The sequence below is a fragment of the Oryx dammah genome, unplaced genomic scaffold, assembly GCF_014754425.2.
Source record: "Oryx dammah isolate SB20612 unplaced genomic scaffold, SCBI_Odam_1.1 HiC_scaffold_15, whole genome shotgun sequence".
In the NCBI taxonomy this organism is placed as follows: domain Eukaryota; kingdom Metazoa; phylum Chordata; class Mammalia; order Artiodactyla; family Bovidae; genus Oryx; species Oryx dammah.
The window spans coordinates 21,324,268-21,337,105 of record NW_024070199.1 but is presented as its reverse complement, the minus strand read 5'-3'; the positions used below and the strand labels follow the sequence as shown (position 1 = coordinate 21,337,105).

Genomic DNA, 12,838 nt, shown 5'->3' with positions numbered 1-12,838 from the left:
GTCTGCAAAAATCACTGGCCAGGAAAGCAAAACTTTTCCAACACCCAATTTTAATATTGTGCTAAAGCCATTGACTCTGTGAAAAACCCCGAGTTAAATATGATCTCCACCACCCCCCCTCCGCCTCTCCCGCCCCTTCTCTCTTAGGTTAGTATTTGGGGGACATGGAGGGGGCTGGAGCTAGGCCCCAACCTCGGAATTGCTGCCAAGGGCTTGTAACACAATCTCTCCCCGTTTGAAGGGTAAATCAGTGTCAACTGCGTTTGCTGTCCACCAGAAAAAGTAAGCATTTGACTTCCGCTCGGTCTGCGTGGACTGATGAAATGTAGGAAATCTGTTTCTGGCAGCGGGGCGGGGGTAAAAATCGTTTTCCCAAACAGCGCCGAGAGGAGCCATCAGAGAAGTATGAAGAGGGGCCGTGCGGCTGGAGCTGCCGCCGCCGCCGCCGCCGGGCTGCCTGGGTGCGGAGAGCCGCGGCAGCAGCACGCGCGCAGGGAGGGGGCCGGCCCCGAGACGCCGCGCGAGCCCAGCCCGCAGCCCCGGCGCCGCTGAGCGCCGCCAGCAGCCCAGCTCCGGACGCGGGGTGAGCAGGCGGGCGGGCCCCGCTCGCAGACGCCGCCGCCGCCACCCTCTTGCCGCCGCGGTGCGCGCACTCTGCAGCCCAGCACGGGGGACGGCGGGGCCGGTGGGGGCGTCCTGGCAAATAACCTCTGGGACGCGGCTGGGAAGGGTGGCGTGCTGCGGACTGCGGGACGGGCTCTGGCGCTGGGTGGGTGATCACTGCGGTCGGGGACCCGCTGACTCCCCGGAAGCAACCATGTGTTCCTCATCCCTATTGTGGAGGAGTCCCAGCGACCGCCGCCTAGAGAAGCCCCCGCTGGGGGCGGCTCAGCCAACCAGCGACCGAAGTAGGGACTTCTAATTAGCACGATCGTAAATGCACACTTAGGCAGTGGTGCAGAAGGGTCCCTCAGCGTTGTCTCTCGTGGAGAAGGGCGGAGGGGGGATGGTCTTAGTGGATTGATCCTGAGTGTTTTACTTGAGTCCAGGAGGACGGGATGGGAGGAAACAATGCGACACGCGCGATTTGGGGTGATGCTGTGTCTCGCTGATGAGTTTGACAGAGTTGAGCTTTTATTACATGGATAAACAAACGCTAGGTTAGCCTATGAATCAACCTCCTTTGGGGAGATTTTTGCATCCAAAGAGCAAGGTTTTGAAATCTGGAATTGTTTGGGGAGCCGAGGAGCCAGCTTGGCTTTGGAGGCATTAACTATCCTGGCAAGATTAAATTCTATAAACCGAATAAACTGCCATTAGCCTAGCCCAGGGACTTCCCTGGGGGCTCAGATGGTAAGGCATCCGCCTGCAATGCGGGAGACCTGGGTTTGATCCCAGGGTTGGGAAGATCCCCTGCAGGAGGGCAGGGCAACCCACTCCAGTATTCTTGACTGGAGAATCCTCATAGACAGAGGAGCCTGGAGGGTTACAGTCCATGGGGTCGCCAAGAGTCTGACGCGACTGAGTGACTAAACACACATACACACACACACACACACACACTGAGCGACTAAACACACACACACACACACACAGCCTAGCCCAGACATCCAGACATTTCTACTGTCTTATAGAGGAAACAAAAGCAGAGGTTAACAGATTCTGTTTTCTACCTTATGGTATAATGAATGGGGTTAGGGAGGGGGAGTGGTTGTCCATTTTCCTTCCCTTAAACTTTTTGCAAATCAAAGCCTTTCCTCCCTACCACCTGTTTCATCTTCATCCTCTCAGCCCCTGCATCTTCATCCTCTTACAGTCAAGTGTTTGCAAAACTTTATCATCTCTCTTGTCATCTCCTTCCTCTCCTCAAGATCCCTCTCCAGCAAAGCCAGATCAGTTCTGGGAGATCTTTGCCCAGGAAATAAGATCTGCATGTGCACAGGAACACCCATTACGCCTTCTAGTATTAAATAAAGGCTCAGACAGGTCGGAGGTGCCAGCCAGGCAGAGGAAGTCCACCTTCCCTCCCCACCTATCCCCTGAGATTCACAGAGGCCAGGCTGAGAACCATCCCATCTGCTCACTGCCTTTCTCTCCCAGCCTCTTAGCAGTGTGGACACTGATTAACTCCAGCTGGAATCTGGTTTGCCCAGCCTGTCTTTGAAATTGATCAATGAGTTCCTTCTCAAGGAATGCTCCCCCCTAACTGTGGAGGAGGAGGAGGTGGTGACTGTGGTGGTCCTCTCCAACATGGGCATCCTGGTTCTCAGTGCCTAAGACAAGGTAAGGGACAGACATCTGAGGCATGGGGCAGGCAGCCTTTGCAATGCACATTGCAGGCTTTGCATATGCTCCCTGAGTGGGCTCTGAAAACTTGCATTTCAGCTTGTGTGCTGCTAAACTTGGAGTTTAGTTCTTCATTTTAGCCCTAACCACCATACTTTTGAGATGTGGGTTGTACTTTGCTGGGAAATAAATTTATAAGACACACTTTCATCTGGTGCAAAAGGTTGTGTAATTGCCACTGAGTTTCCTAGTATCTTGGTAGAAAATCTTAGTTAAACTTGCAGTTATGGCAAAATCTCAGGTCTTATATTCAAGTATGTTAGGCATAATTTTAGGAAGGCCAAAGTTATCTTGGTTGAAGCCAAACAATGAGACTCTAACAAATTTGTTTGCAGGGGGAGTTAAAACTTCCCAGGTTATTTTGGTATCTTTGTGGTTTTGGTATGGTGGTACAGAGATCCTGCTGTTTCCTTTAATTTCTGCTAGACAGCTATCAAGATTTTCCACTCAGGGTTTTCTGATTAGAGAAAAGAACTGGAAAAAGGTAGAAAATATCTCGTGGCAAAAAGAGTAAGATGCTTGTGTAATGTTTCTGTCCTAAGTCTTTTTAGAGTCAAGTCAGTTGAGTTTTTACTTATGCTCTCCCCTTACATGAGAGTACATATATATTCAACAGAATGTAGAACTCTGCTAACTCTCAACTACATTATAGTTATGGAAAACAGAAATCTTTTTTTATTGCAAACAACGCACACGCACACACTGAACAACATCTTTTTATGAATTAAAGTTCAACTTAGATGAATTTGGATGTAAGTCCTTAAATATCCTAATTGATTAATGACTTTCAGATGGCTTTCTATTCAAATAAAGTCTGAAATTTATCTGGTAGGAGTCCAAGAACGAGCTAAATTGTTTGAAAGAATGGTTTAGTAGAATTTTTAAAAAAAAACAGCAAAACTTTAAATATCTTTTATGCCAAGAAAATATAAGAAATTAATTCCCACTCAGTCTTAATTTTTCGGTCATGATTTGAGAAAGAATTATTATTGCAGGTGTACCATCATTTGGTTCAAGGCAAATCATCATGGGGCTCAACGGTAAGAAAGAGACTCCTGAAAGAGTTAGCATTCTTTGAGTGTTAGCATATTCTAGCAGGAGAGCTTGGATAGGATACATTTAATGACTGTAACTAAATAGACTTGTTACTTCGGCCAAAACATCTTAAACCTACAGTCCCTTTTTAATTACCAGGAATTTGGCTGGTAAGTCTAAGATCCATTTGAGTTTAAAGATTTCATTACATAATTAGAAAAAGTAGTAACAAGTGTCATTTTGCCTTTATGCTTTGCACTTTTCAATTTCAGACAAGTTGCTCACTCCCCTTAGCCAGACGCAAAGGTCCATTTACAAGATCTAAAATTACCTTCCTGGTTAAATTTTGGACTTTTATTCTCTGTAAAATTTTGCATTCCTGACATTGGTTGAGAATATATAGCTTTGTAGAGCTATTATTGGTCAGCCAAAATGAATCCCATAGATGTAAAGAACTCAGAATGATGAAAGAGCCATCTAGAGCCACCCTTGGTTGTTAATTTTTTGAGTCTAACTTGAAAGATATCATTTTCTATGTTGGGAATTTTGAAGAGTGTTTGGCTTAAGGTGTTTTTATTTATTTATTTTTCATTTTAAAAGAGTATTATTGGCCTATCAAGTTTGTTTTCTTCATGCTTTACTCCTATAACACACAAAACTGACTAAATAGAAGTGAGGTCAATGCTCTAAATTAGAACAAAGGTGGCCTTTAGTGATAGGACCCTTGACTGTGGGTTCATTAGCAATCTGTTTTAAATGGCCACAGTTAGGCATTTGTGTGTGCATGTGTTGGGGGGATGGTGACATCCTGTCACATGTAATTTAAAAGATATGGCATTCCCCGATCTTAATGGATTATAAGTCTTTGATGCTAAAATGAAGTGTAATATGTTACCAAAATTTGCTGTCAAAAACATATGTAAATTACTCATCTTGGAGCTCAACATTTCATTCATCATCTTGGGGTTTTCATACCTCTCAATATGAAGAAAAGTTGGGATTTTCAATTATTTATGGTTTTATTTCACCAATACTTTATCTTTCTTTTGGCTGTACCATTCCTCTTGCAAAATCTTAGTTCCCTGACCAGGGATTAAACCTACCCCTCAGTAGTGAAAGTGCAGAGTGCTAACCACTGGGACTGCCAGGAATTCGTCATCAATACTTTATCAGTTTTCATTTCTCCCCCTTATCTTTTGTCTTTTCTTAGTGATTTAGAGTTCTACAAAGTATCCCTATTTTGTTACAAAATCTCTTTTCTTTTTAAAATAAGTCAATGGAAGCTTTATTTTGGCATCTTTCCTATGGTGATGATTTCAATTTAGCAAGTATTTGTTGAATATAAAATATATGCCAAATACCGACACAAATATTTCATTTTCACAAGTGTACATGAGGTGTGAGCCTCCATTATACATACTGGAAAACTCAAGTACAAAGAAAAAAAGTCGTAGGGCTAGAATAGGACAACTACTAAATGGCAAGGTGGTACAGCTAGTATTTGACTTCAGAACTTCTGATTCCAGGGCTAATATTCTCTTACTAAGGCTTCTTAACAGACCTAAATATCAGACAGTAAGGGTATGCTTATCACTTTGTTCTTATTTTTCTTTCTTTCCAATTTATTTTCCATGCAATAATGTGATTTTTTAAAATAACATCAACAAAGACTAGAGATAGATCAGAAACCATTTTGATTATAATCAAAGAACACCTGTAGGTGGCAAAAATGTCTAGGTAACTTTTCTTCAGAGTCAAAACTGATGTCTTCAACTGGGATTCTGAAACAACAGACTAAACCGAGTCTTTAAACATGTGATATTTTACTTATGGAGTCATTAATTTTTTCTTCTTCCCCCTGGGCTAGTTCAAGTCTCATCATATTCATAATGATTATTCCAGAATTACTTCTATGGAAAGAAAGAAAAAAATTACACACACACACATTCTTTGAAGAATTTTGTATTAAATTTCTGCATGTTTTTCCCTTTAAGTTTTATTTCTCTGAATTCCAAATCCTGAAGGTTGATTTATCCATTTTTCGATAGACCTATAAAGTTTGGAGAAGACATAGAAGAAGCTTTTGAATCCTTACTCCTTTTTTTCAAAGCATAGATTTTGCTTTGTATTACCAAAGTTACTTATCAAGTTTTAAAATATTTAGATTATAGAAATTTTAACAGTAACATCTTCCAGCATTTAGATATGTTCTAGAAGAAAGTTTTTTCTTTCTTCAAAACCTATTTTTTTTCAAGTCAGTGTATCATTCATCATTTCATTTCCTATCTTTAAAAGCTACCCCTTGGAATCTCTAGTGGTTTTCACATACTTTTGAATGTATTCAAAAGATCAGAAATGACCTTTTCCTTGTAATCTGTTCTTTTTGAGCTAATTCAACTCATTCAGATGGATTAAACATTTGTTGAAAATTATAAAACGTTTATAATCCTGTAATGATCTTTTTATCTGGATAATTTAAATTCATTTGACCTTTGCTCACCCCAATTTAATCCTTTCATTTGGAGACTGCTTCCCCATGGGTAATTCTTTCACAGTCCAAATTTTGGTCCTGCTAGTTGGGTCCATGCCCATCTTTCCTGTTCATATCTCAGCCTCATTTAAATCCAAGACCACCAAGTAGTGACTCTCAGCTAAACCGTAGAGTCAAGCCAAGTTTGATGGTGTTTTAAAATGTGAAAAAAGGATCAGAAGAATTTGGATGAAAATCCTAAGTTTTTTTCAAAAGGGACTTAAACAAGAAGAGTTCCTTAAACAAGAGTCCCTATCTATGAGTGACTTTAGATGTCTACATATTTGGCATATGTTTAATCATTTAACTTCTATCAGATGCCAATTACCCACTAAACCTTCTTTCTCCAACTTTGTCACCTGGGAAAATATAATTTTTTTTCCATTTTTTAATATAATTTTGATTATACAAAAAGCAGTATAAGCATTGCTGAATTATTGGTTCGACTTAATAATCATCTGTAAATATTAGAAGATAGTTTGAATTACATTTCTGGCAAAATATGGGACAGACTACATGAGAAATAAATGTACCACTGTCAAGGAAAATAAAAACTTCACTGTTTAGAAGTATTGAGGGGACAGATTGTGTCCCTCTGGCTCACTGAAACTGTTACATGCCATTAGGCTTACTGTAAACTATCCCTTGATGAATTCTCTGCTGGACAATGAGCTTAAGAATTTGAGGTGTCTTCTTGCTTTTACAAAGCAGAATAGGACTCTGATGCTTCAGTGGCAGTTGCAGAGCCCATAATAGGATGTAGGTAAAGTTACTGAACTCCCACTTCTCACTTTCAGGAGAGTAGTGGGAGAGATTGTGTCTTGAGAAGAAAGGCATTTTAGAGGTAACCCTTTTAAGATTTCAATTAGTTATTTAAATGTATGAATCATGTGCTTAAATGTGTTATTAAAATGTTTGTTTCTGAGGCTAGCTTAGCTTGTAGGAATCCTAAACACCTACTGGGAGGTGTTTTGTTTTCCTGGGATTGGACCTATTTTTTAAAGAACTAGAGCAAAAATATTTTAAGCTTCTGGTTTAATCACAGGTTTTGGAGAAAATTTTTAGGACTTTATATGAATAATGTCATGATAAACTGCAAAACAAAATGGACAATTGCAATATCCTGGCACCTATAATGACAATTTAATAAAATAGGGCAAGGTGTGTTAAAATATTGCACATTTTCACTCATTACCACTTTAGAGATTTATAGAAGATATTTTCGAAGAAAATTTATAGTAATTTTTTTTTGCAAAAAAAGAATTATTCAAAGCATAATTTGTTTGGAAATGAAATTGTGCTTTTAAATTATATATTGATGGCACTTTTTAGGTATTTATTCATGCTCCCTGAAGCCTTTTCTGAGGCTACAGCAAAATGTTTGGAAGACCATCAAATTTTACATTTTTGTGAATACCAATGTCTTTTTTTTTTTTTTTTAAAGCTGTCTTTAAAAGACAAAAATTAGCCTAGGCTGAGAAGCGTTTGAGATTAATTGGAAAAGAATGCTATGTAAAGTTTCAAATTTTAAAACCAACAAGGCTATATACAACTTATACCAGTAAACTTAAAGTACCATTAGTAATAAATATAGCTGAAAACCCCATTATAGCATATAAACCTTACTTCTTGCCAGTTGCAAACATTTTCATTTTATTCAGTCATAATACATTTGGTTATTTTATAGGCGCTATTTGCATATAGAATGGAGTTAAACACATAGTTAAACTTATGAGTTTATTACTTTACTGCCCCATTATTATATCTATAGTCTTAGGTCATATAAATAATGTAAAAAATGAATGTAGTGTTACATTCAAGGTCAACTATATATTCATACTTTTTTTTCCCCCTGCAACTCACTTTGAGGACTGTGTTACTCATAGGTGAGTGAATTTATTTCTTGTTGTATAGATATATGTAATTACTTTTATGCTACAGATGATTACAAATAAACCCTGGTATGCAAAACTTATGGAGTGGGAAGGTACAAAGTAAGACAAAAGAAAACCTGTGATGCTATTTATTAGAATTAAGGTGTAATTCCTGAATTATAATATGGGTACTTGATGATGCTATTATAAAATGTGTCATTCTGAAAACAGTAATGGTAATGATAGTAATGACCCAAGTTCAAACCTGCCTCTGCCATGATCTAACCATATGATTTTGGTTGAGTCACCATTCCCCTTTGGGTTTTGTTTCCATTAACTATATATGCATACTTATAGCAGATTCATGTTTTTGCCACAGAAAGTAACACAACGTTGTAAAGCAATTATTCTTCAGTTAAAAATTTTTTAAAACATGCAAGCTCCCCTGTGTCCCATTCAACTCTTTTAAAGTGTAAGTACATGATTGATTGGCCATCTGTAAAGAACCAAGTACTATGCTTAATCTCATAGGTAATAGTTTGAAGAGTATTGATTATATGTTGATAAGAAATTTTCTAAATACTGTCATTGCTAGTATTCAGCCCTAAAATTCTGTGGAAATTTATAGTTTCAAAAATTAACCCAAACAATAGAGGTTTACAATTTGGATACCAAAATTTTAATGGAATTTCTTGCTTTCAAAATTGACTTTTTTCCAGATATGATGTTTCACACATGCATAGAGCTTACTGTTTGATTTTTCTATTTGACCTTTGATTGCTGCTGTTTCTGACCAAGTAGTTGGTCAAAACTGACAAGGGGGCCAGTACTGATAGAGCAAACAGTGTTTCCTGGGGGGTTAATAATTAATAACCTGACTTGTCATCCAAACGTCTGCAGATCCTGTTCCTTACTGTGCCATTTTTAGCAAGGTTTTAACAAGAGAAGTCTGTGTAAAAAGCAATTGCTCTTTTGTTTCCAAAACAGGTATTACAAGTGGATAAATAATGTGCACTGCTCTGAGCCCAAAGGTACGCAGTGGACCTGGCCTTTCTGATATGCATCAGTATAGCCAGTGGCTGGCCAGCAGACATGAAGCTAATTTGCTGCCGATGAAAGAAGATCTGGCCTTGTGGTTAACCAATCTGTTAGGTAAGGTTATAAGACCTCATTTTGTCAGCAAAGATAACAAGTTTATTTCCCCTGCTCCTGTAAATCCTTCTCCTAAGCATGTGACAGCACCTTAGAAAGAAAAACTTTCATCAGTTTCATTTTGCATCTGGGATACCTGCAGCACATGGAGAATTTAAATGAATTTCCCAATGTCTCTTACATTAATTGTGCTTAGTTATTCCAATATAATGCATTGGAATGTGGAACTACGTGGTCAAATTGCTTATTTTATCTACACGCTTGCTGATCTGATTTATTTTTACTTTTCTTTCATGCAGCTGGCCAGTTTGGCCTATTCTTTCGGCACTGCACATGAGCCACAGTCTGTGAAATCTGGCTTCTAAAACTTGGTTTCTTTGCTCTCGTTTTATAATACATCTTCTGTTGTTTAGTCGCTAAGTCATGTCCAACTCTCTAAAACTGCTGAAAACCCAGACTCTGGAACAATGACTCCTCTCCTTTGTCCAAATGAGCTGACTGGAGTCATCCAACCTTGACCTAAAATTTTTCTTTTCATTGCACTTTTATTTTTAAATACTTTCCCAAAAGAACTGTCTATGAGAAAAATACTGCCTCCTGCTAAGGCTGCCTCTTTTTTTTTTGTTTTGTGTCTACTGTGCTGGCATAGTCATAGAATACAATTTCAACCATGTGCAAAGTAGAATCATACAGTTAAAGGATCATCATATAAAACAATACTATTTCACTAGTAATTTTTCGCAGAGGACAAAATTGATTTAAGCCCTGAGAAAAGGATCCTTATAGAGTCCATAAAATATAAATATTGAATATACATAGGGTTTGCATAGCACTTTATCATTTACAGAAAGGATTTCACCAACATGATCTTATTATTGAAAGGATTCCTACAAGGTAAGTGTTTTTCTCACATTTTAGCCACTGAAACGAAAGAGTTTAAGAGAAGAGCACCCTGCGGATCTGAAATTTTAACAAGGTTTTGCGAGGTTTGAGCATACTTTAGCAAGATTTTTGTTTTTGCTCATCATGGCTCTGGATTTATATGTTGCTTTTCATTTTTCAAGCCTTTATCCTAGAGTTGGATATTTCCTTTTTCCTCACGTTTTCAACAGTTTTATGTCATCTAACTAGAGCTACCAGATATAGAAATGCAGGTGGTATCTTTTGTGAGGAAGCCTAATTAAGGGGTGAGAGGAGAAATGTAGAAGGCATCCTTAACCATCCATCACACCCCAGAAATAACCTTCACTGTGCTATGGAACTGTATCCACCAGAAGGAAGGGCCATCTTTCATTTATTCAAGGGAAAAGCATTTATCTCCATTATACAGAGGAACTCAGTTTAACTTAAACAGATGGGTTTCCTCCCTCTTTTGTGTGTTCACTGATTATTGTTATATTAGCATTTTATTGACTTCAAGCTGCTTTCAGATATGGGCTTTCACAAGCATGGCAGTGTATAAAGTAAGGCACAGACTTGGCATAAACTGCCTGTGTTTGAACCCCAGATCTGCCAATTACGAGCAGTACAATCTTGGGCAAGTTATTTAATCTCCGTGCTTCAGTTTCCTCATTTATGAAGTGGTAATGAGAGTAGGGTTGCAGTGAGATTAAATAATTAAAATATGTACACTACTTAGAATAGTGCCTGACATAAACTCTATGTGTGGTGGTGTTATTCCATTTATTCAGTCCATTTATACAATGTATTCCATTATACAATTTATTGTATTCCATTTATACAATTAATTTGATATGGTGAGTAAGTTCATTCATTTATTCAACAAATATTTGAGTATGCAGCAGCATAATGTATTATTTGAATAAAATGAACTCTGGAATCAGAATGTTTGAATTCAAATCTCATTTCCATCACGGACTAGCTTTGTGATACCAGATAAGTATCTGAATGTGCTTGGGTTTTGTCATCTGTTAAATAAGTAAGTGTAATACTAGTACCAACCTCAGGAGGACTGTTGTAGACTCAACTGAGATGATCAGTTTTAGGACAAGGTCTGGCATATAGTAATCAGCTAACTATGGTAAATACTAGCTTTTGTGTTTATTGTATTGCAGCACAGTCTTCTGAGTACTAGAGGGTGGAGTGGTGATTAGGAATAGGCAGATTGCCTGTTCTTATAGAGCTCGGAGTAGATTGAATATGAAATTAATATTAAATAAGTGACAATGAATGATTAATTGGATTGCTATAAACTGTATAAGATATAGATTGTAATAAGAATATAAAAACGAGGTGGGAGTGAGGCAAATAAACAAATAAAGGTTTGGGGAAATCCTTTTGAAGGGGCTTCCCTGTTGGCTCAGATAGTAAACAATCTGCCCGCAATGCCTGAGACCTGAGTTCGATCCCTGGATTGGAAGATCCCCTGGAAAAGGGAATGGCTAACCACTCCAGTGTTCTTGCCTGGAGATTCCCTATGGACAGAGGAGCCTGGCAGGCTACGGTCCAGGGAGTTGCAGAGTCAGACATGACTGAATGACTTTCACTTCACATATTGGAAACTGAGATCTAAAGAATAATTAATAGCTAAGCAGACAAATCATGGGAAAGAGCCTGGATAGAGAGAATGGTATGTGTGGGATAGGAAGGAGTTTGGTGTGTTGTAAGAACAGAATGAAAGCTTATGTCAACAGCATAGATTAAAGGAGAGGGGCAGGGAGATAGATGAGATTTGTTGGAGCTAGAGCATATAGTGCTTTGAAGACCAGGTTGAGGAGCTTATAATTTATTGCATGATCAACGAGGAATCCCTGAAATGTTCTAGGCAGGGAGAAATCATGATTAACTAGAGTATAGCCTGATTACACAGGTATGTTTCATAGTCCCATGATTTTTCATCAGAAGCATTTTATTTGATGAATGTGATCATTTACAAAGTAGTTTGATCAGTGTGAGCAGCCCAAGACAGCCTCAAAGAACAGAGTGTCAGTGTATGCGTAATGGAAATATCCTTGGACTAAAAGTCAGGAGACCTGGCTTCTAACTGGGAGTCAGGAGACCTGGCTTCTGGTTCTGGCTCTGGCACTTGGTAGGAAACTTGCCCAAAGTCACTCTAGCTATCTTTTCTGGGCTCAGTGTCCCCAACCATAAAATGAAGTGATTGGAGTAGACGATCTCTAATGTCCATTCCAGTTCCAAAAGTCTAAGTTTCCAAGAAATCCATCTCTTAAGACCCAGTTTAAAATCATCAGTAGACACAAACAAGGAGAAACCAATTTACACAAATGAATAATCATTCTTTTAAAGAATAAAAAGGCTAATGTTTTCAATATCAGCTGTTAGTAACACAAATGCAACCAATAGCTTGTGAAATTTTCTCAGAAAAAAAAAATCTTAAAAGTATCTCAGAGTACTACCTTCTGTTAACTTGAATTTATAAAAGTAGAAAATAATAGATTTTAAGTAAATATCCTCATGCTAACTTGGAAAGTAGACCAATAGCTTGAGATTATTTAAAATGATAAAGCATTCAGAGGTAATAAAATACTTTATGTTCTAGAATGGTGATAATAAGGAAGGGAGAAAAATATATGGCTATGATACAAGATATTTTTATTACATATAATAGATATAATTAACATTCATATATTTTAGAAGGGAGCTATTAACGCAAATTTTAAGATTATTTTTACTAGTCATTTTGTCACCTCAGAAATATTTGCAAATTTTATTATACAACCTTCTTTCAATTTTTAATTTTTATCTTCTTGAAGGTTAGGGATAGTTGGTTGAAGCCTAGAGACAGAAGGTTGGAAGTAGTTTCAAAATTCATCTGATCTCCCAATAAAGCATTTGAATTTTTTGGTGAGGTAGAAATTCACATACTAAATTAAAGCTTTTAACAAGATTTTACCATTGTAGTTTGGACCTTACTTGTGGA

At 38.2% G+C, this 12,838-nt stretch overlaps 1 protein-coding gene across 1 annotated transcript in view; it reads left to right on the top strand.

The window, feature by feature from the left end:
• Nucleotides 1–453: 453 nt before the first annotated feature.
• Nucleotides 454–12,838, top strand: part of GAS2 (growth arrest specific 2) — a 137,992-nt gene continuing 125,607 nt past the window's right edge. Inside the window, exons 1-2 of the mRNA XM_040255644.1 lie at nucleotides 454–583; nucleotides 8,773–8,937. Coding sequence (XP_040111578.1) covers nucleotides 8,793–8,937 — 145 coding nt within the window. The 5' untranslated portion in view covers nucleotides 454–583; nucleotides 8,773–8,792. The remainder of the gene's footprint in view (nucleotides 584–8,772; nucleotides 8,938–12,838) is intronic.